Source organism: Vanessa atalanta, chromosome 20 (genome assembly GCF_905147765.1).
Source record: "Vanessa atalanta chromosome 20, ilVanAtal1.2, whole genome shotgun sequence".
Classification (NCBI taxonomy): domain Eukaryota; kingdom Metazoa; phylum Arthropoda; class Insecta; order Lepidoptera; family Nymphalidae; genus Vanessa; species Vanessa atalanta.
Window position 1 is genome coordinate 3,627,762 of NC_061890.1, and position 25,476 is coordinate 3,653,237.

A 25,476-nucleotide genomic window follows, 5' to 3' on the forward strand; every position below is an offset into this window, starting at 1 on the left:
TATTTATTCCAACGACATAGAGTTCAAACTCGCATGAGGACCGAGTCTACATTCACACCACGTTGTGCGACGAGCGACGTCGCACTCCGCGCTGCGGGTGCGTCACTCTGTGCGGATTAGTCGTGTCAGTTCGACGCGTTTATACCTTAAACGTATATTTTAGTGAATACTTAACAATCGTAAACATTAAAAAATATATCTGTGTTTACAATAATCCTACGATAGCGAGCGATACTACGTAAAGTTCAACCGTTATTGATAAACTCCGCGGCGTTGCCAAGTCGGTCGCTGCGTCGCACGTTGCCAGGCCGCGGCGAGTTCGTGTGAAAGCGTTGCGTATTCATTATGGACAATTTTTTATCAGCTAATATTATAAAATTTATATCATTAAGATTTTGTGCAAAATGAGGACAAATGACATTTACGTTATATTTTTAATAGCTTTTCACTTTTATTGTCTATAGTAATTTGAACTGGTCTAATATTACATAACACGTGGTTCATTCAAAATGACAACGTATTCGTTGGACGCTGAAACATTTATAAACGAAATAAAGAAACACAAAGAGTTATGGGATGTGTCTAGTGACGGTTACAGGTACAAAACCAAGGACAAGCAGACTGCTTGGGCCAATGTGGCTAGAGTCTTCATAACGGATTTCGATAATATGAAAGATGTTGAAAAAACAGAAGTTTGTAAGTAAAACAGGTTCTGACAACAATATTCTACTTCAAGTCCTTATTCCAGCCATTTTATTACACGCGTACATTATTCATTACAAATATAGTTTATATATAATTCTCATCATTCTACAACATTAGTATAAAACTATTGAAAACATCACCTTCCCATACTATCAACAATTTCAAATTTATGCATTCTGTAATAGATAACACAACTTACAGATCGCAAGCTACACAGCAAATGGCGTAACATACGCGATGCATACGTCCGGAATCTAAAACGCAAAGACGGAAAACGCGGTTACATGTACGCGAAACACTTGACCTTCCTAAGTAGCCGGTATAACGAAAACCACACCAGCGAGGACGATACCACCGACGAGGAGAAAAACGTGAGCATTAATAAGCCTAGAAATATCGAAGTTACAACAAACAGTGATGAGGAAGCTTCGACTATCGTCAACCTAAAACGGCGTCGCGTCGAGAAATTTGACAAGATTGAATTTGTCGAAACGCCGAATATACAAACGGTTGAAACACACTGTACGGAAGATGAAGATAGGTCTTTCTTCGATTCGTTGTTGCCAGCTGTTAGAGAGTTCGATTTAGACCAGAAACTGGAATTTAGATGCGAGGTTTTAAAGTTAATAAAACATATAAGGTCAGAAGCAATTACTTTTAAGCCCGAATTTAATACTATAGATTATTAATGACTTACTTTTAATACATTAAAAATAAATAAATATACATGTTATAGTTTTGCATATTGCCTTTCATTTCAATGAGTTTACTTATGCTGTGATAAGTAATACTCGTTTTATGTATAATTTAATAAAAATCAGCGAAGTACAAATATAGTTCCAGAACACGATCACCGCCACAGAACAGTCCTTACATTGTGCACACCAACATGTGTACAGTATATACAGTAAAATATAAAAGCTGTTTTAACATTAGCGATATAGAAGTTTTTTCAAATTTGTATAAATGCTTAGTGGGCATTATTATTTAATTCGTTTTCAAAATATTGTAATATCTGTGAAATTAAAAATAGATCACGTTTTATTTGTAATTTTTCAGATAAATAATAACATATACTCTTTGAGGATAAAAGACCATAGATAATGAATGTTCTTTTCTATTCCCGGGATGTAATTTGCATATTCAAAGTTTAAAGCATTTAGTATAAAAAGCGCTGCGCTACTTAATTACAATGATTAATGTAGCGTTTTAAAGCGCTCCAACCGCAGCAAACGTTTTATTATTACTTTTTTCTCACGTTACGGTTTATAAAAAAGCAAACACCCATTAATATTTGAAATTATAATTTTATTAAGTATATAAAAATTATTGAAAAAAACACCGTTATATTTATTTAAGAAAAAAAAATATATTACTAATTATGACGTCAAAAAGGCACAGAAAAATATTAAGGGATAAAAATAAAAAATCGAAACCAGAAAGAAGTTCTCTTAGAAACTCATAGACAGCAACAAGTCATGCTCATAACAACACGATTCAGTCTGCACGGCGCGGCAACGTCGCGGGGAAAGTGTTCGAAGCGGCAATGTCGCGCGGTCGATATAGGAGGCCGGGGTACTGCTGACCCTTCCGATTACACTCGTTGAAACTTGAATTTCACCTACATACATACAAGCTGTATGTATAACCAACACGTGTCTTTTGTTTATCGTACCCGTGATACGATATAACTCATACAACCTACTTATTTCGTTATGTAACGTTTGTGTTCTCTTTTGTAAATAGTGTTGTAGTAATTTAAAAATGACAATGACGTTGATAGTAGTGTTTGTTACCTACTCTTATTTAATATAATGAAAAGAAAAAGGAAATGTGGCAGCAAAAGCAGGCAGATAGCTAATAATCAGATAAATCAAAAGTCACAGAGCACTGAACAGAAAAGACTGTAGTACGACATCATATTTAATGTTGTGAGAGACTACTAGTAACGTCAACACCGTTGACGACGAAATTACTTATATCTCTATTTTCCCTTAAGCTTGGAGCTTGTGCTAGAAGTACAGATGACAATAGCCCAAGGCATGAGGATCGATCCTGCAACTTTCACATCTCTAGGGAGGGTGTGTCGTTCATTCGATTTTCATTTAATACAATGAGTTCATACAAGACAAATAAAATCAACTATACATACATTATACGAATAGGTTTAAATCAATGTTTGTCGCCTTTTTAATCAGCGTTGATAAGAATTCTCGTACTAGAATAGAGCGAGAATAAGATAATTGCATCTATTGTCATTTTTAATTATTGTAACATTGTCAGCTATAGTACATACATGTAAACATCAATTGAGGCGAAAGTCCGTCCGCCTGTAACCCTGGAGTAACCGGTTCCATTATCGTGGGATTGCCTTTCATACCAGTTAATGACAGTACCTACACAAGCACAACCGAGTGCCGAGAAACGTTTAGTTGCAACTAGCACTATTACATTTTGCTTAAACTTGCTTTCGATTATATATACTATTTTTTTTAAATAATAAATAATTTGTTTTCTATGGGCTGAGATTCAAATTTCCTGAGTACATAAGTAGTCTTTTTTAATGTATTAGTTATTTGAAATATTTTATTAAAACTAAAAAAAAAAACATTATTCTGCAAAATGCCATGTAATATATTATATACATTTTAATATGATACCTCTACTTATTATCTAACAGTTCGCGGCAGTGTTCTATTTTGACGAAATTTTAAATTACTTATTATAGTATTATAATCAGACAGGGGGAGAAAGAGGGAATGTTTATTATCATTTCTGTAAGTTTACGAGGTTTTTTACATTTCTTATATTACTTTATGAAGCTTTGCTTGCACAATAGTTAAGTAGACATGCATCTTAACCGATCATGGCGGGTTCAGGCACAAGGCACTCTAGCGTCACTGACGTTACCATGTGCTTAATTTGTGTTTATAATTCATCTCGTGCTCGGTGGTGAAGGAAAACATCGCGACGAAACCCGCATGTGTGTATCAATGAATTTTATCACATGCGTAATTGTGTTTTTAGGGAATAAAAAATACCCCGCTATGGTATATATGGTATATTTTGTGGTTAGCAACTTACCATACTTATTCGTTTTTTAAAATATTACATACATAGTCAACCATTTAATATGAACGATGCCGCAGTGAGGTTTTACGGAAATAGTTATTATAAATCCGGTAAAAAAATTACTTATTTCGAAGCTAGCATATAAAAACTTGTTTTCATTATTTATATATATATATATATATATACACCTAAGCTAACTTATTAGTTTATTTACAAGTAAAACATCGAATCAAAATGGTATAAAAAATGAGGGCGTCTAAAAATATATTACAGGTAATGATTAACACATATACATATATGGTTTTGTATGCTGCAGTGGGTTAAAACTCTTATCCCAGAGAGTAGCGACAAATCTGTCGTGTTCCGTGACCTTGAGTGACCCGCGCTGCAGACGGAGCGGGTCGATACAGCCGCCCGCTTTAAAATCTAGACTAAGAGTCGACTCCCAGTTCTAGTTATGGACATTTTACTGTTTATACATTCTAGTGTAATATTGTATGGGGTGCGTGGTGATGTTAGTAGGTAGAGTACTTCTTAATTTGACCTACATATTACTGCGAACACTAAATAAATGTATCTTACAATATGATATATACGTAGGTATACATATACTCGATGGTGTTTCTGATATCACTAAACGTTATGTATTATTAGCGTATCATCAATAAATGTATAACTTTTCAATATTGTCTTATAATAATGATTACGACTAGATTCGAATATATTAGATACTGTATATAGATGAATGCGCAATAATAATAATTGTAATGGCTATTTATATTTACAATTGACAACACATGTATATGTCATCATATATATTATATGACGCAAATTATAGGTAAGTACAAGCAGAACTGATCGATTTTGATAACGTTTTATTTTTTATTGCTTATTATACAAGGTTTCAATAGATATATTTTTAGTTAATTTTCACAACTATGTTGTATCTATAGAAATCTAACTCAATCGCTTATGCTACATATAGTCCTAGGTTCAAATCCCCGATCGGAGTGAAAAAATAAAGAGTGCACCTGTGTTCTGCATAGTTTGTTGTTGTTGAGATTAGCCATGACCGAAATGCGTGAGGACGACATCATATTTTGAGTATTTTGGTGCGACTTAAAAAGTAATTGAGGTATCTAATAACGATTATTATACACTTGTCAGTTTACGGAATAATGATAATTTGCATAGCATTGCAAAAGAATTTAATGGATATCAATTCTGTACTTTTCCAAAAACGATTTTTATTATAGCAACGTAAAATAAAGTGCGAACGTAAAAACACTTCAAGTGAACAGAAAAAGACTTGTATATACAATACAATGCAATCTATATATACTTTTTCGATTCAATAACCGTTAAGAGTCGTTTACTGTTGGATTTTGAAGTTTTTAATTATAAAGTGTCATAGTTATTTTTCATTTTTATGTATTTTTTATTTAAATGCAGTTAGTGAAAGTTATGCGTGCTATATGATTTATATATAATTGGATTTATGTAAAACTCTTATATGTATATATTGGTAACATTCCAACTCGGAAAGCGTCAATGACTCTCTTTTTGATTGAAAGTACTAATTAAACCTGGTCAGCAACCTGGTCACGAACAGCACCATGCTGTATTTAAAATATGTTTTTTTTCACGATACGAGTCCTCACTGGTTACGTTCGAATATTGTATAAAGTCGATATTAAATATATCACCGTTAGTCACGTGACATAAACGTATTCATTCTACTCTAAATATTTAAAAAAATGACCAATTGAAACGCATGGGTTACCTGATGGTAACTGATGGATTTCAACTTCATGTAACTTTGATGACTTCGTAATCAAACTGGCTCACTTACTATTCACACAGTTAACTTAACTTAATTTTGCAGTAAGTAATGCGTCAGAATAAAATGCATCATTTCGACTAGATAAATAAAACGATTTATTACGATTATTATTTAATTCGGATATAAATGATTGAAAGAACTTAAGACTGGCAGCGTATTGGCAATGTGAGAAATGCCAATCTAATGATTTTAAAATCAGCTGTGTTTAAGTGATCCACTTAGGCGTGCGCCAGTCAAAGTGTGTCAATGTGCAATATTTAATATTTTTCATTTGCAACGCTTATAACCAAACGAATTGGATTGTCATAAATATTATATATTCATAACTTTTTTATATTTTTTCGACTTTCAATCTGCACGAAGTTCCGGGTCTAAGTTAGTTAATATAAATGAAAGACAAGTCTTAAAAAAGTCTGCGAATGGAAGCAATTTAAGTTTACAGCCAACAAAATAAGAACTTTGATAAGAAATGCCAGTAGCGAACATTACTATCTTATTCTTTTATCTTTTCCGAGCAGCCTTTGAATAGGGATAACGTAAGAAGAGTTGGACATTTTGTTGATAATTCTATTTTATATGAGTGTGCGGGAAATGTTAAGAATAATACTTTCATCTATACTAATAAATGAAATTGAAGTGTCTGTCTGCGATTTCAAAATAACTGCAATCCGCAAATTACTTAAACACACGTTTGTATTTTTATCTGGCTGTCTGTCTGTTAGACAGGATTTATCTTCCGCATAAAGGCAAATAATAAGATTATCATAGAGTATTTCAAACTATCGATTGCTCTCTATTCTATTGGGTTCAATATAAAAAAACGATTGAATTTATATTTTACATACATATTTGCTTAATCCATTACTTCACACATGCATAAACTATATATATATAATAATATTCCCAAAAACGATATTTTGAAATTTTTTGAAATTCCTCCAGGATAGAGTTTTGCTTTTGTAAATATTTTCGAGTTTGAGATTATTTTATTACGTACCATTTTATTATAGGTAATACAAATTTAACGCGAGTAAATCCGCAAGTCACAGGTACAGAGCGGGTCGTGTAGGTAAAATGAGATTAATTAATTACGAACAAGAGGAAATGGATTCATAATTATTGTCATGTACATAAGTTTGTTTCAATGGAAAAATAATGGACTTATATTCATACAGCTTGCAAGAACAAAGAGGTTCAAAGAGGACAGAGTATGTGACGTCATCACGCAATTGTATGTTTTATTAAACCCGAAACAGGTTTTAAGCAATGAGACAACAACTAACAGTATAATTGATTACACGTTCACATAAATACTACCCCTAGTCTCTTAAACAGCATTCACTCAATAACGATTACCATCTCTTATATAAATATTTTGTAATTCTAATTGATTTTATGAATATAGTCGTTATTTTTGACAATGCCATGTTTCATCGTAATGTGAAATTATGATTGCCGTCAGTAATAATAATTATTATCGAATAAACTGCTTTTTTGGTATGCTTCGTGGCTTATAAGGCAACACATTCCGAAATCCCAGTTTTAAGTGACTGAGTGACACCAACGAAAAGTTATCAAATTTTTACGTTACAATTTTTTAGTGGTACCCTACAAGTAAAGAAGTTAAAGTTTGATTCCCATTCGTGTTTTCCGAGGCAGTATCTTGCGCCTGATATCCAATGGCTGTACTATCGGATAACGCGAGTCAACAAATGGACAATGCATCAGTGTTTGCGGAATATCTCCTGCCAAGTGAGCTTGTCCTTGACTTCGGCCATCATGGCCAGTATACAGTCAGGAGGACTTTAATTAAACGATGAGTTTTCAAAATATCATATGACAATTACAAAATATAATATATTTAATACTAAGAAACACATTTAACTATACTATCAAAGTCATTGTCTTCATTTCACTAGTGAAACTATAGTACAACGAATTTGAATCACTGTACGGTGAGTCCTTTTCTTGGTTCCTTTGGCCATCTTAAATTGTTGATCATTTATTATACAAATATAAATAAATATACGAACTTGTTATAGCCCGTTCATGAGACAGACAAAATTTGTAAGTGGTGTTTTAATTTATCATGTAACCTTACCTTATTTCAAAGTCATTTAAGTATTACTAAAGTCTGAACAGATATGTACAGTATACTTTTTTTTTTATTAAAATTGAATTAAAACAACCCTATAGTGGTCGGAGCATAAAATGTTAGAAAATGTAAGTGGGATTTATTATTAACAAAGGGATCCGAAAACCTGAACATATTCACCGTGCTAATCGAAACTGCATTGTGATGGCAACACAACGCATTTGGAAATATTTTATTTTGAAGAATGAAAAGTCTAACATCTGTTTCTTAATATATACAAAACCCATGCATATCGTATGTAAATAAGCTTCATTAATATGCTGAACGAAATATTGTCAGTCCGACTAAAAGGTTTTTTAAATAGTCACTACGATTTCAATATATATTTTTCAAATATATTTTCTAGAAACGGACAAGCATAGTCCTCGACAATTAGCAAGACCTTCATGCTATTGAATTCAAATTAATCAAGGCGAAAGCTAGCTCTTTTCTTTTATTCAATATATCATTTCGACATTGTCCGTAATAAAAATTAATAAACAAACAGAGCTCTAAGACTATAGGTGATGTATTTAAAATACGAATTAAAATTGTTATTATTTGCAATTCAAAGTAAATAGAAAGACAGTCAGTTCTATATAAACATCGAAGTATGTACAAGAGTTATCGATTCAAGTCGAGGTCGACATTCCAAAAAAATCGAGGATACCCGAGGACTGCACAACACTATTATACTATAGGATATATTCGGGCAATGCACGGGTGACGCAAGCGTGCAGCGGGCGGGCTACAACAATAAATAATAATAGCGCGCACCGAGTGGCAACGTCGCGGGGATGCCGTCCGCGAGGTGCGGCAACACGCCGATCGATGCCACGGGTTAAATCAATTTGATGTTACGTGCAAAAAATGCGCTCCTGCTTTTTGTTAAATGTAGCTATATTTTTTATTGAAATACACGGTGGAACGTTAAATAATTGAAGCTAGCAACATTGACTGCAGTTGCGTGTTCGATTCAATTTTAACATTTTAATTTTTTATTGTTAAGTAAAGTAGAATTAATGCAACAAATACACACATATCCATATAAATAAAATTATCATCTTTACTAAATAGTACTTAAGTTCTAAAAGTTAAAATTTAACGCGTAACAAGTTTCTAGACGTACACGAATAATAAAGTGGTTTTAATAATATCAACATATTAAGGAGCCTGTTTAGCCGCATTTGGTCCATATTAATGTTATAAAAAGAAGTAAGTAAGCGTTCATGTTCAATGCTGTCTCTTTCACGGCCCGGCCAATTAACTGCAAAATCCAAATTATGAGAACCCGTTTCGCCATATTTAATTGGTCGACACCGTTATAAGATACCGCATTTTTAAGAACGAGTAAAAATTATTTCCACTATTGAAAGTTGTTTTTGATACCGAATATTTCAGGTAGTACATATATATATTTGTATTTAAAATTATTATGCTAACTTATTCAATATTTTCCTAATGTTTTTGTGCGTGGAATACCCTATCACTGATGTGAGAATGTACATACATGTAGTTGAAATCTTTCGTTTATTTCTGAATAGTTATTTATCCGATAAATTAGATGAATGTTTCGTGTTTAAGCACTTGGAAATAAGTCGTCGTTATACAATACCAACTCGAAATTATCAGAAGTTTTTTTATTGATGAGTAACTATTATTAAAGAAACCATATCGTTTCGTATTTTGCTTTATTTCAATTAATGACGTGTCTCACACACAACACAACTACATACAAACAAACTTACGACTACGACTTTACGCGAACTTATCCAATTCGCATCGGCAAATAAGTTCGGTGTGTTTGTCGCGGAGCGGCAACGCGGCGGTTTCAAACATGGAACGCCGAGCGGCAACCTCGCGCCATTTCCCTAGCCGAGTCTGTCATGCCGAGCGATACAGTTTCACGATCAGCTGGATCGCTGTCTGTAATCTATACATTTTATCTTTATGTATACCAGCGTGGCGTTCCATTTATTTACTACGTTATAATACATTAATAGTTACACATTTTTTGGCTCTCTGTTAGGATTAATTTGTTGTTTTAAATGACTTCTTAAAATAGCACTGTATTTTCAGATAATAATAATACGAATAACTTATATGGGTCGTATGGTCATTTTTCTTGATTATTTTGGTTAGAACGTTAACCTATTAAAGTTAAATATGATTAATTTATTATGACTGTCATTTTATTATATTATATATTTCCTTGTTTTGTAACTTAAGCATTTAAACAACAAACACATTTAAGTTGATTCTTAAGCAATTGAAAAAATGATGAAATCAAAGAACAATCGAGGCATTTTATCATTCATTTAGAGGTGATATTTATTAATTATATACTAGAATGTTTTTTTTTTTGTTTGAAACTGGGAGTATCGTGGTTATAATTATATCATAACTTATACAGCCAGACGTTTTTCCCTAAAATTAAAAAAAAGTACAAAAAGTATTAGACGTAATTTCACCATGTGTAATTTTTTTTTAATAATCAAATTCATTTCTTAACCTCTCCAGAAGATGGTGTTAACAATTACCATATACACCTTTGCTATATAGCGATCAAAGATATAAAATTTTAAGTTTCACCTTTATAATATCTAGGTCCCCGATTGTCTCCATAAAAAACAACCAGATCGTCACTCGTAATTAAAATAAATTATAAAGAGAAAGGTTCATATTACCCGTAGGTACTATTTCTCGCAAAAACATATATTTTGTTCAATGATTTCAGAAAATACAGATAAACTAAGGTTACATCTTGTGATATTAACTATTTATGTTGGTTCTCATCATCATAAGTACATATATTAATATTATGGCGTCACATGCTTTCGTAGCGCGTTTTCTAGTCACGCGATATTTTGTAAGTTTATTTAATTAATTTTAGCTAATTGTATATAATTAGAAAAAATATCTTCAATTAAATATTGAAAAAAAGGAAAATTGAAATTATATGTAATTCAATTACCTAATCAGGAGTTATTAGTACCTACTTATTTTTCAAGCATGAACGATGCCTGTACTCTCGTGCGTTATTCGTATCTTCACATGAAAGTAATTGCTATTTTAGTTTTAATAAAAAAACCGTATAATTATTATTATATTCTTTGTGTTTATTATAACTACAATAACTGTACAAATAATTAAAGCAACAATTATTTCATTTTTGGACAATTAATGTACTAATGCTATATAATATTTTATAAACTTAAAAGATACCCCTCATAGAGTCAAACCATAAACACAAAAGCATTGCAGAAGAATTTAGCCTTATCAACAAATCTCAAATGTAGAGAAATCTAAAAAAAAAAACGTAAAGAAATCTTTTGACGTTAATGCATGTGAAGAATTGCCAATTCACTTTTGAATCATCACTTAACCAATTTTATCGTGTCCGTCTACGCGATGGTATTCGTTGAATTTGAATAACCTAAAATTAATGGATATACATATATCTTTAAATGTATCATCTTATCGTATATATTAAAATAAAATATAATGTATATTTTATTAAAAGACACTCTCGTAACTTAACATTGTATAGAATCATGTACGTAAAAGGTTAAGACGACAAAGTTGTGATCATTCAATATGATACAAATATGCACGGTTAAATTAGCAATTACACACAATAACACAATCGTTTCATTGAAAGCGATTTTCACAATCAGCTTATATTTACTATACTTAGAAGAACCCCATTTTTTTTTCTTAAACGAAAATGCTTGAGTTATGCTTATATTTTACATACATTTTTACCTTTCTTAGTATCACTGTAATCGGTTAAAAGTCACATTGACAGTTGATTTAAGGGCATTCAATTAGTCGGATAAGTAGCTATAACTGCCACACTCTTTAAGTGTCGGATTATGGACATGAAATAAGTGATGTCAAACTGATGGAATTTCCGTTCCACTTAGGTACTTTATGTCAATTTCAATTGATAATTAATATTTAATGATTTTCTTTAGCACATGTGTTAGGTCAAACTTTAATAACAGGGCCACTTTAAACTTTAATCAATTCAATATTATGATTACTTCGTGTACATTTGCCAGGCTTGTTTGCATGACAAAAAATGCCGAGAACTATCACAATACCAAATCAACTAAGCAAAACGGAAGAGTTGTGAGGATCTTAAACCGATTTTGGTTTGGAGTATAGTTTCATTGGTGTCATGGGTTCGTCATATTGAACCTGAGTCAACGCAGCAGCCCATAAGGGGTGGTACATTATTCGAAGGCGTTACATAAGAGTAAGGTTTCGATAGTTGCTTATACAAATATGGCCCTAGTCACTTTGACTTGTTTCCAAATTTAAAAATAATAATTAACAGAACGAAGGCAAAAACATTCCGCGGACATTTGGACCTCTCCTCGTATTACATGTCTCTTTGTACATAAATGTTAAGTTTCAAAATTCAAAACTCGTATTGAAACGTTCTTTTAATCAGAAATATTATGAAGTTAAATTCATATTATTAGGTGCTGTAATGGTTTTATATATTTTTCTTAATAAAAGTAAGTATAATATATTTCAGAGAATTAGGAAAAAAATACCAATAATAGTACTACCAGGATACCTCGAATAATATTTTAAAAAAGCCGTTATGCAAGCAATGTTTAAAATTGCGAAAGCCCGAAGATATTTACCCGAGAAAATTATTGATAATTGATATGATAATATAAATGGTCAAGCCAATTTTTTACAGGCAATTATTCGACTTGCGCTCTGAAATAAATGTACCCCTCCAAATTATATTTTTGACCCATTTTTCTGGCGAAATTGATCTAATACTTAATGTTAAGCTGCTATTTAATATAATTTCTTTTTCGGTAATGGCAATTAGGTGTTTTTTTAATATTCGTTATCATCTTATACAGTCTAGTCTACAATCAATATACTGCGTTTGAAATAATATTTAATGTATCGAGATAGAATTGTAAATGGCATTAGGTAAATAAATCATTGTATCCTTAGTAAAGTGCCTTCGGAAATTGTGATTGTAATTACACGAGTTCTCGTCAAACAAGAATATAGCTTTATAATAGCAATACAAAGCATTCTTGTTTGGCGGTTGAATAAATAATGGTTAGTATTTACTTACGATATTCAGAATCACCACTAGAATATGACCATGTTCAAACGTAAAACAATAAATAATAATAATAAATAATATACAACATTGTTCCCACAAAAACTTCAAAATTTTAATAACAAAGATATTTGCAAAATAGAAACTAGTTTCTTATTGTCTAACTTCTGACTTCTAGACTTTAAATTTAGTAATATATCATACATTTAGTTGATTTTCTGAAGGTGTTGCAGTAATTTCACTTCATAAAGTAAGAAAAATAATTGTTCCTAAATGCCGTAATCATATCCAAGGTATTTTCTATCTAGGAAAATGACACAGTGCTCAAATACAGCTAAAATTGTCTTTTAATGACATTTATTATTTAAGATTATTAACTGAACTCACTTTTAACAAATAATAAACAGAGAATAATTGATAATAAAATTTTAACGTCTCCATGTTTCCGTCACTGGTTATTAGAGCACTTGTTCAACTTGTTTTTGTTATGACATGGAATGCAAATAGGTTTTAAGATGTAAATGCGTGGGTTTAGAGCAGGAATGTTGCGCTACGGCATGGGGCTTGGAGATCACAAATGACCAGACTTCATTACACAAACGGCAAAATGCAGCCTTTAGTTCTGCTTAAAATCTATTTACTTTAAGTCTTAAAGCGCAGTTTCTGTTATTTTTTTATAAATACATTATGATTTATTATTCAATTAGTTTTTAACTTTTGACAAATCTCTACAGTGTTACGTCATAAAGTTGCGCAAATACTACAGTAGATGAGATCACTGTTCCTAATTTTTTTCAATTAATAACAATGGCATAACCGTCTGCTTTACAAAGGCCATTATATCGAACTCTTCAGCGCGCACGACATTTTTGTGTCCGGGTTATAAAAAGTAGAAACATAATTATATATAATTTACCTGACTATCTTTTAAAATTTTCGCCTGTTGCCCATGCCATGCCCAGGCCCATTATCGTGCCCATTATACTAATGCTTAGTAATGTAACTCAATTAATTTTCCGATATGCCTGATAGAATATTATATTTTAGAAGAAATTAACACGAAAACCTTATTCTAGCAACCTTGATGCGTCAATCCTTAACATGTCTGTAATTATAATTAAATATATATATATATATAAATTGGTTTCCAAGAAACAATATAGCTAATCAAACAAACAAATCTTCGAATACAGATATTGAAAATCTAAGTATTACCGAAAGAAAGACGCATTCCAGCAAATTACATGATAAGACCATAAAAATCATCTTAGATGTGACACTTAATACTTAGCCCACTTATCTGTAAGTGGAGGCGAAAGCAGCCGCCTATTCTATTTTAAAGCAATCGATATCTGTTTTGGAGTCTCGCTCTATAACTGTGACCTGACAAGTCTAGACTGGCTAAAATTTACTTGGATTTGCTTTTAAAATAAGACTAAATAGGTCGTATAAAACTTCTGGAAATATAACTTTTGAATGTGTGACCTTGTCTAACATATCTTGTCCTTGGAATATATAATTATTCTCTGTCCTTATGAAATGAGCAATACATTTAATACCACAAGTTCGTATCTCAAACGCCTTATCCTTCAAAATAAGCAGATATCTTAATTATATTAACGAAGTCTCGTAACGTATATAAGGGGATCCTTTATTCCTTCTTTTCTCTCATTATCTTTATTGGCCGACCTATATTTGGAAATATATATATGAAAATTGCGAAAATACAAAGCAGTTCTACGTTTCGTATTTGTTTCAATATATTTTACAAAACAAAGGCTACTAAATAAAAACATTCGTAAAAGAAATTTAGAACCTTTAAAGGCAATGAAGAAAAAGAAGGATTTTCCTACTCTTGTAATATTAAAACTGCCTAAGGCTTCAAACGCGTACTTAGAAAAAAATGTAATTCAGCTAAAGGTGCCTGGTCTTTGGCAAAAAATATTTATGAAATGTATTAAGTATGTAAAGTTATAGATAGAACTAATTTTTGAAGACGTTTGACATTAGGAGCATGTTGAGATTAGTGGCTACCATACCGAAGCAAGAGTGGCATTTCTGCCATTGATAAATCCATGTTTTGATTGCACCCATCAAATCCATCAACTTATAACATATGTTAAATCGATATTCAAATCACAGAATAAAAGTTCTGTATTGTATAAAATGAAAAATTCATTTTTATAATTTGAGGCAACCAGTTAAAACTTTCTTGTATTTGAAGTTTGTATTTAAATAAATTTAAAAAAGAAAAAAATAATTATACTAAAGTTGGCTCGTATCCAGCTTATACCTAGTATGTGCCTATAAATAATTGACCAATAAATATTTATCGAATGTCTTTAAGTTTGTATGCTATGCATTAGAATTTCAATAGAAAACATTCGAGCATTTTCAATTTTCAAATACATATTTATTTTATTTATAATATGTAAGCGGATTGGCAAATGGGCTACCTGATTGGTCACAACCCCCCTAAAACTGACGCTGTTAGTAAAATTCAACATCCTTAAGATCGTCAATGAGATTTACCTTATAAACGAAGATGTCATGTCTCAATCACACTTCAAAACACTAAATAATACTGTTTAACCGAAGAAAAAGTAGAGAGTAGGTCATCGCCTACTCTTCCAGATGGGTTTGCACAAAGCCTTACAACCATGTAAACCTCAAATTAAAGTAAGGTTTACCACGGAACGTATTGACTTTAGATCAAGTTGTTTCTTCTTATCAATAGTATTCATTTTAATTTTATCATCTAAGATTGCACACATCACTTGAAAGCTATTAAGACCTTGACAGTCGCGGAGTCATGGTCGCTTTGCCAAATAGAAGTTGCGTCATAATCTGCCGGTACCTGTACACTATCGACCCGTCACGATTGTGCGTTCAATCTGTCTATTCAAATTAAAAAAGTATGCCACTCAAAATTTTGTTTTAAATATTTTATCGTAAGTGACATTGTGCTATTTAAAAAAAAAAAAAACGATTGTTAATAAGAATCGTTAAATATCACGTAAGCAGTCTTAGGAGGTGGGGCTTTATAGTTTTCTTGCTCAGTGACAAAGTAACTGGGCAGTGGAATATGATACATCTTACGTAAGATAACAAATTAGGTTAATAATTGAAATAGTTTAAAATAAGATTGAGGCTACAGAATTTTAATAATTCTATGTTAGCGATTTCTTCGTTTCCCAATATAAAATATCAAAAAATAATTACGTAACCCAAACTTTCTTATTTAGATTTTATATAGAGAGATTTATTTAACTGTTTTAATTGGAAAAAAAATTTATCACAAAAAAAAAATGTAACAAAATTGTTTGTTTTAGGCGCAAGATCGTCTAATATTAATAACTTAAATGTAAGTTTGCTATCAATAATTATTTGTTTATTTAAATAGGCAGAGGACCAGGCTATGCGAGAAATGTAAACTACCAACCATACAATAAATATTAAGTCCCTGGTGCCTGTGATTGTGACTGGGTCACTCGCCTTTTAACACAAAGCAATGCAACGTATTGATGTTTTAACGGTACAAATGAAGCGTGGCTGGCAACTACCCAAACGAGCCTGACAAAGCCCTACCATCGTGTTAACTCATATACAGGTACCTATTTTTAAATTTCGTACTACCTCGGAATGAAAATTACATAAGAAAGTAACTACCAGTCTCGGCATAGAATGTAGGTCTGCATAAAACGTTGACATTGAAGGACAAACACAAAGCAGAACCTCATCAAAGTTTCATCACAATCCGATGAATAGTTTAAGAAACGTAATCATAAAAATATTCACTCTTATTTATTAAAAAGATTAAGCTTTTAAAATTATTTTTTCAGCGTTTTCAGTCCTACATTTTAGGAAGAAATGTTCCACCTGTAGTCTTTTTAATTTGATTTTTTTCTTATGTTGATTAATTATATATTAGTACGATAATATCATTACGTATTACGTCTAGAAGAATTTATTCGCAATCGCGTGTCTCTTGATTATTTTTATCTACAAAGTATTTTATCTTATCGGAGCAAAGAACAATTTTAATTAGGTATTGTTATAAGTTTTATATGAAGGAATAAAATATATTATTATCTTTTCGTTATTTTAGTTAGCATTTACTATTAAATTATATTTACATTTAACATTAGTATTGTAGATACGTAAGTTTGGACATATTTTTAAAAAAAATATCGAAGTGGAAAGGATTTATCGTGTATGTGTTGGTGAAAAAAAAAACAGATTTTTTATTATCTGTCCGTGCATGCAACGCCAAAACCCGATTGGATGAATTTGAATAGAACTCGGTCAACCCTTGGTATTCACAGAATATTTTTATCCCGGAAAATGGATAGGTTTACAAGCAATAGTCAAAAATCGTATCACTGCATTGAACATCGCTAATATTTAGAACGAATGTAAAATCAACTAAAAGGAAACAGCAACTACATTTTTTAAAGAATAACAAATTTTGGTACTTCGTTTCTTAAGATATTTTAGCTATGATATTTACTATAAGCTAGTTGATTTATTTTGGGAGCCAAGATGGGCCAGTGGTTAGAACGCGTGCATATTAAGCGATGATTTCGGGTTCAAACCCAGGCAAGCACCACTGAATTTCATGTGCTTAATTTGTGTTTATAATTCATCTCGTGCACAGCGGTGTGTGTCTAATTTCAACGAAATTCTGCCACATGTGTATTCCACCAACCCGCATTGGAGCAGCGTGGTGGAATATGCTCCTTCTCTTCAAAGGGAGAGGAGGCCTTAGCCCAGCAGTGGGAAATTTACAGGCTGCTAATGTAAAATAAAATGATTTATTTTGATTCTGTCACATATTTTACCTCGTCTGATCTAATTGTTTCGCAAAAGATAATAGAGGTTATTGACCCCTGTTGTTTGGACTTCCTCTTATCGCATGCTAACGAGTTCATTTCAAAGGCAAATCTAAAAAGCAAATACAATTTTTTAAGTACTTCTCTATTTCGTACATTGAACTAAACGAAAGCTAATTAAAAGAAACAATAGAAATTTTTGTACAGACAATATAATTCATATTGACCTCCTTCAGCCGACCTCTGGTGAAAATCGCGCAAATATTGATAAGATAATTTCGTTCATTTTTTTTAATTAAATCGGAGTCAGAATTCATGTAAACAATATATTTAACAATATAATGCAAAGAAATTAAAATATTAATTAAAACAAAACATTATTATGTACCTATTGTTTTTGTTATTATTTATTTATTATGTATTATATATAGCAGTAGGCTATGTCCGTCTTTGGGGTTCAAGCTTACTTTATATCAAATTGAGATGGCCCAGTGGTTAGAACGCGTGCATCTTAACCGATGTATTCGGGTTCAAACCCAGGCAAGCACCACTGAATTTTCATGTGCTTAATTTAGAGGAGGCCTTTAGCCCAGCAGTGGGAAATTTACAGGCTGTTAATTATACCAAATTCCTCTAATTCGTTTCAGTGGTTTAATCGAGAAAGAGCAATGGACAGACAGAGTTACTTTCGCATTTATAATATTAGTGTAGATAAACCACTATATACCGTATACCAATACCAATATATACCATATACCAATCGCAAACTAACGAAAACGGCTACATCGCTTTCGATGTCATTGGGATTTTTTGAAAAATAATTCCACTGATTTCGAGGAGATTATACGAAGTAAAAATAAAGATAGGTATTATTATTCAGATTTTACACATCACTTGTGTAGTTTAAAAGGGAATTTCAGTAAAGCCTACTTGAAATGGATTAAAGAAATCCTGTAATAAGCCCTTAAGCAGTTGAAGTAATTAAGGTCGATTATAACACGCAAACTGTAGAATTATACCCGTATTTCGGAATTCGTAAGATGTGTTTATGATAACAATACGTGTACAATCTACATAATATACTAGAATTGTAGGATAATAACAGTTCAAGGTCAAACAATGTTGCAGCTACCGTCCGCCATTTTCGATTTTAAATGATGCCATAAAAATGTATGCCTTTCCAGATGTTTCCATGAACCTAATAATCTGAACCCGTCCAATTCGGACGATAGTTAATGACATTACTATCTAGTATTCTTGGTGAAACATAAAATATGTGTTTTTTAAATGTTAAATTAGCGCTTGGCTTTTATCACACCCGATGGAAAGTGATCATCAGATAATATATTAACATATTGTATTATACAATATAAAATATATAACATAAATCTTTTTTAAGTATATAGCAATGTCCCATTTAAATAAATTACAAATATTCCTATTGACTCCTACAATTAAGCTTAAAGCTCGGCCTAGGGGTGGAGACGACAAAAGACTATGGGGTCAGGATCGAATCTGCGACTTTTTACATCGTTGTCGTCGTCGTCGTAACTATTGTGCTATTGACGCTTCTACTGGGTCATGTATATGTATATAAATCTAAATGTATGTCGTTTTATATCAAGCGATATACTTAGAGGAGGAATGTTTTATTCGTGTCCAACTAATAGCATATTATAATGAAATGCAAGATAAAATGTAAAACTGTAATCAACTAATGCCAATGCCACACTATGGGCCTTCAACCAACCCACAAAAGTATAAACTGGTTAGAGATATATATTATATACATACGTTGGATTTAAGACGCTGTTTTTAAAAGACGCAAAAGATTACGAAATATCGTGTGATATCGAATTAATTAACATACATTTGGAACATCGATAGCTCGGAACCGAAAAAAATAACTCGAAAGATCGATTCAAACAAAGAAAAATATAGATAATTATTTATCGAATACAGCGAACTTTACTTAGTCGAATGAAATCGATTACGAACGAGAGTTAAAATAAATATATTTGTAAATCTGCTTCGCTCTTTGTCCATAACATACATAATTACGATTTTGTCGACAAATAAATATAAAAAGTAGCGAATTATAAATTTACAGATGTAAAAATGGTAGCGAAAGTTATATACGAATAACAAAAGTTGATTTTTTTATCGCTTTATATTATACCTTTACATAAAAGTGAATCTATATAATTAATAAAAGCAGTATGTAAATTAATTAAGTCATTTTTAACATTTTTGTAATAGTTGTACTATCGATTTGTAGCTTTGGAAGTATAATTAGTTCGGAGAAATTATTAATGAATTAAATATTCTAATTTGGGACCTACTTTAAAGATGATTTGATGATGGAGGTGGATTATGAAATACACTAATGGCTACTAGTTAACTCATCGAGTTTGGGTTTATTCGGTTAGTTTTGATGAGTTTCCTTCATCTTAAATTGTAACTAACTACATTGGTATTTCTTTTTAAATAAATGTGTACTCAACAACTTTATTTTATTAGAAATAATCAACACGAAAGTAATTAGACTTTTTTTAACACAACATGTTATTGTTACCTGTGCATGGGCTGTGTCCTGTGTGTGTACTGCGCCATGTGCCAGCCGGCATGGCTAGCGGCGCGCGCGCATGCCGTGCCGGCCGCTAGCTAAGCGCCATGACACTACACTCACACAACACCACCACACAACCACACCAACAACCTGTGGACAAAATATCACGTGTATTCATACATATTAATTAAGTATTTTTTTGTGTAATAATGTTTTAAAATAATTATTTAGCCTGTTAATTTCCCATTTTAATTCGTTAGCGTAAAACAAATCGCATCTTTCATGATACTTTAAGGGTTTCAATAAAATGTAATAAAAAAAGAATATTACGGTTCTTAATTTAAAAAATCCGGAGAGACAGTCCGTTCGACTTTTAAATTAACAACAATATTAAAATCTTTTTTCAATATGTAAAATTAAGAAACTTACGATTAGTGCAAAATGTGAAATCATAGTTCAAAATTTTCTCTATTATGTAAAGACAATATTGGAAATTATGTTTCAAATACATCTCATCATTAATCTGTTGTTTTATATTATAAGACAATACGACTATAATACCAAATTTACTTTTGGTTAACATGCGAATTCTACTATTCTGATTAACTACTGTATTTTAAGGATTTTATGAGCTGCTGTCCTGTATTTTACTGTATGTTTTATAATGACACAACTTTTTTTACGCAAAAAATTTATTAATATTTAAGGCAGATTTTCTCGTCTTTTTTTACATATGATTATTATTATTTTAGCATAAAATATATTTTGTTGTTTATTTATATACAGAAATATCTCGGGTTTTTTCCACTTGAAGGTAGCAACACTGATTTAAACTTTAAACTATATTCTTATTCTTTAGTAATTCTACCTGTATCTAGATCCAGAGAAAGATTTACACAAGGAAATTAATTATGGCTCTAATCGAATTTAATGTCACGTCCTGTATTCCAAAAAATCGAGTCATAATGTATGTAGGTAAAAATCATAAAAAAAAACATTTTATTTATTTAATATTTTGAAATGAAAATATACACAAAAATTATAAATAAAATATACTTAATTATAAATATTTTTAATATTTATGTGAAAACTGAGATATTGGTTATATTATTTATTATCTGTGTTGCTGTTAACTTGGCTGTTTAACTTTGGGTTTCGTACCTACGTCATTTTATAAATTATTTTGAAATTAGTGATTTTCATATCATTTAAATTAAGTATTTAGTCATTCTCGCGTTTTGTGATAAGATATTTTTTAATTCGTTATCTTTTCAGCAAGAAACTAGCAAAACAATATGCGCTATCTTGAACAAATAAGCCGTATTAAGCAAACAATAGAATTTAAATTCTAATTTTAATACGATCTTGCACATCATTATTTTACATAATATGTTACTTATAATATGGGTTATATTTAGATTTAGTTTCGAGTTTTATCGGTTATTTTGGAAATAAAAACCTAATTCATAAATTGGTTATTCAGTTGGTTAGTGAAGCTATAATATATTTTATTTTATCTTTTTATAATTTATTGCCTCTCTCAATATCGAAACAATTTTAATCACTTTTGTACTATTAATTCTTTTTCACTTTTTCATGTGGTTTTGGACATTTTTTCATAATTGCCAAGTGAGAGGTCTGTGGCCTTGCTAATTGAGCCGTGTTCGCGTAGGCCTAAACAGAAAGCAGCCATGGGCCACCATCCGATCTCGAAACAAAAAATAGAGGGTCATTTACTGCTATTTCACTGTCGATAAATCTAAGAACGGGAATCACTTAATCTGTCTCCACACGATAAACCTACATTGTTATATTTAACTTCTTATGAGAGCACGTGCATTATTACTACAAAATTAGCAGACCTCGAGTTGGTGCAATGTGTCCGTCTACTTTAGCTAGTGAGAGCTGCTGTCGAATTGCTTTTACGCAGTTAAGACTCTAAGTTTTTTGACAAGGGAAAGTTAACTTTTAAGCATTTTAAACTTTTTAAAATCACTTTTCACATCGAATTCGAACATGAGATTATGTATTAAGCGTTAAAAGTACTCACCTTTAAGCCTAAATCCGTTAAATTGCCTCCAAACGGGACTCGACACCGTACTCACACGCGCGGACACGAAAAAGGCACTTGGATAACACAATATTTTAAAAAACGAGTTGCGCAACACCACTTCCTTTAGTTTTCTTGTGTAGCATAAGACTTTTCATGTTACGTGACACGTTTAATGTTTTTGAAAAGTCCATTGAACCGTTTCGGTCGAAATTTACGTCCAGCGAAATTATAAGTACGAAGTGGCATCGGTGTACATAGACGTCGTATACATTTCGCGGCGCTGCCGCCAGGCGGCGTTACGGCGCGAGGGGGGCGGAGTCGACAGGGTGCGGGGGGAGCGAGAGAGAGATAGCGGAGCGACGCCACGGGGCACGGGCCACGTCGCAACACGAATGTTTTATCACGGTGTGCTTATGGAATCTATGTGAAAACAGCGATTGTTTATATGGCGAAGACATTAGCGGATGGTGGGTAGCGCGGTGTGGTGACCTTTTCGGTATCGCTTCACCGCGGGTGGCGATAACACGAGGTCGTCGGTCGAGAGCGCGGCGGCGGCGTTGCCGGCGCGCTGCGGCATTCAGGCCCACGTTTCCACGCATTACGAGTGGCGGCGAAACCCGCGGCCCTTCGAGACCTACCTGCCTAACGAGCGTAATCCTAGACGCGCTATCATCCATCGCCATGTGCTCTTTTCTATAACCTACATATTTAGATATACGCGGCCATATCTCAGTCAGTACATAATGTCATGTTTATTTATGTCATTTCGGTACGTATAGTTTGTTTTAACATAATTCATGCCAACTCTAAACAAACAGTTTAACCTCACTATTGCGAATGATGATTTTAAATAGGTCGTTTGAAGGTTTATTGAATTTTCAATTTCTTTTTATTCATAAAATATCGTCAGCTGAAATTTGATGAGTGATCCTGTTTTTATTTGATGTTTCCAAGTTAATAGGTAAAATCATTGGTCTTACTCTTAACATAATTTATGAAATATTATTTGTAAAAGTGGTTATTAGTGTTATTATTATATATCATATTGCATTTGATGTGTTTACAGTTTTTATATATCTATGAAAAGATAATGTCCGGCAATAGTGAACTGTGACCCTAACGATTATGTATGATGTATCTTTTACATACATATTAATAACTAATATATAATTTATCCCTCCACCATAATTATTTATTTTCCGTTGACAATTTTTGATACTTCACTTTCATTATTATCAACTTTTATATGTAACTTACCTCGCGCTGCCCTTATTTTTGTATTAAAATCGATCGAGTCGAAGACCCTTCGATGTGGATAATTAACTTTATATACCAGCGGGCTAGAATAAGGTTCAAATCGATTGATGATTTCATTTGTAGGTAACAACAAAATGTAGTAATTGCACAAGTATTTGAATCATTTACGTCACGCGAGCCAAGATTAAAAATCGATAGTTTGACCTTCAGTTTTTTAGATAAATCAACGTCCTATTCTAATGATTTTGTTTGTAGGAAACACCAACATGTAAAAATTACACACGTAGGTATTTAATTTGTCACGTGGATGTTCGATATTCAGTTCGATAGAAGTTCAATTTCGAGTTTATTTGATAAATTGCAGAAATATGCTATTTTGAATTGTAGGCTTACTTCATGAAGTTGAAATAAATTTTAAAAATATTTTAATGATGATCTCGGCTACGAGGGTCATTCTAAAGGAAGACTAGCTATCAAAATAGATATTATAGACCTATAGAGCACTTACACAGATGCACTCAGTATTCCTTCATTCTCATAATCCGAAGAGACGGCAAAACTGACACGAACGTTAAGAGCTCTGGTGCAGAACCAACGGTGCACTCCGCGGGAGTGTACATCTTCAAACTACAGACAACTAAGAATTTTACAAGAGAAAATCCAATGACTTAATCAGCCCGACCTGGGATTTGAACTGATGGTCGGGTTTCACGGCCTTATTAGTTGCCGCTAGGCCAAAGACGTACAAAAATCATATTTAGATATACATACACGTGTTTTTCACAAACACTTCGTCTTTGGTGCCGTCATGTATTAATTTATACATCTCTTAACTAAAAGGTCGTATATAAACTTGTAGCAATATAAAATACTCATTTATTTATTCCACCGATCATTTTTTCTTTTTAACATAAAATATATCTACTTTTAATAAGACGCACTGAAAGTTCGAGTTAAGAAAGCTTTAAATAACTATTAACTAATTAATTAAAGTTTCTTAAGTTTACGGGATAGTTAATAAAATATAATGCTTGCCCTGTTTAAGCTATCTACAATACAGAACAATACAATACCTATTTATTGTACGTCAATGGAACTTGTGCACATTAAATAGTACAAGACGGCCTTATTTCTAAAACATCGATCTCTTTACCTTATGATAAAAGGAAGAAAAATACCGAAACATAATATCCTTATACAAATATATCACAATGAACAGATATAAATATGAATAAACTATTATAGTTGTATAATATTTGTATATTTTTTGTTATCTAGTTGAGAACTTACTAAACATAGTAGCAGTTTTAGGATTATTGCTCAGTAAAGAGCCGAAGTGGCCCAGTGGCTAGACCCCGAGAATCTCAACCGAAGATTGCGGGTACAAAAGCCGAGCATCCGCGCGCAGTGCTTGAGCTGTCTGTCAGATAGTATCGAGATATTTTCCGAGAGTATAGTATCTCACTTTGGCTATAAGCAATATTAATATTATAATTTATATTGATAATAATCAAAGTGAGATATTGTTTTTTTTTTTTACAATAACTACACAATAATCGAAACTCGTTGGATTCGCACTTGACTTAAGTCTATTTATAGCTTGTATGACTAATCTTGTGACTGTATTGTGAGTATTTTTACTGACATCATGATTATATACAAATAACTACATCGACGTATAAATAATAATGTACGCATCGAATCATTTGTTTCTAGAAGGAAATATTGTTGAGATAACTTACGATTGTGATTAAATAATTTATATTATTATTGTTTACAGAAATATGTTTTAACGATCCATCTAGTGGTAACAGACAGGCATATTGATAGAAAGTTTTTTATTTTTTATTATAACAATTTGAATATTCATCAAAACAAATACAATATGTGTGTTTATAGTTATAATCGAA

The 25,476-nt window shown here is 31.9% G+C and overlaps 2 protein-coding genes across 2 annotated transcripts in view; one reads left to right on the forward strand and one right to left on the reverse strand.

Annotated features, from left to right (window-relative positions):
- Positions 1-22,640, reverse strand: part of LOC125071855 — a 110,905-nt gene extending 88,265 nt beyond the window's left edge. Inside the window, exons 1-2 of the mRNA XM_047682263.1 lie at positions 22,307-22,640; positions 20,263-20,406 (exon numbers count right to left, since the gene is read on the reverse strand). Coding sequence (XP_047538219.1) covers positions 20,263-20,300 — 38 coding nt within the window. The 5' untranslated portion in view covers positions 20,301-20,406; positions 22,307-22,640. The remainder of the gene's footprint in view (positions 1-20,262; positions 20,407-22,306) is intronic.
- Positions 60-1,434, forward strand: LOC125071857. Its single transcript, XM_047682267.1, has 2 exons — positions 60-696; positions 907-1,434. Exons 1-2 carry the CDS (start codon positions 510-512, stop codon positions 1,392-1,394), a joined length of 675 nt encoding a protein of 224 aa, XP_047538223.1. The 5' UTR covers positions 60-509; the 3' UTR covers positions 1,395-1,434.
- Positions 22,641-25,476: the final 2,836 nt, after the last annotated feature.

What these genes read in the sequence shown, in the direction of transcription:
- LOC125071857 (XM_047682267.1), top strand. Translation starts at nt 510, where the DNA reads ATGACAACGTATTCGTTGGACGCTGAAACATTTATAAACGAAATAAAG. An exon ending in TGTTGAAAAAACAGAAGTTT is followed by an intron (nt 697 to 906) that starts GTAAGTAAAACA and finishes CACAACTTACAG; the next exon opens with ATCGCAAGCTACACAGCAAA.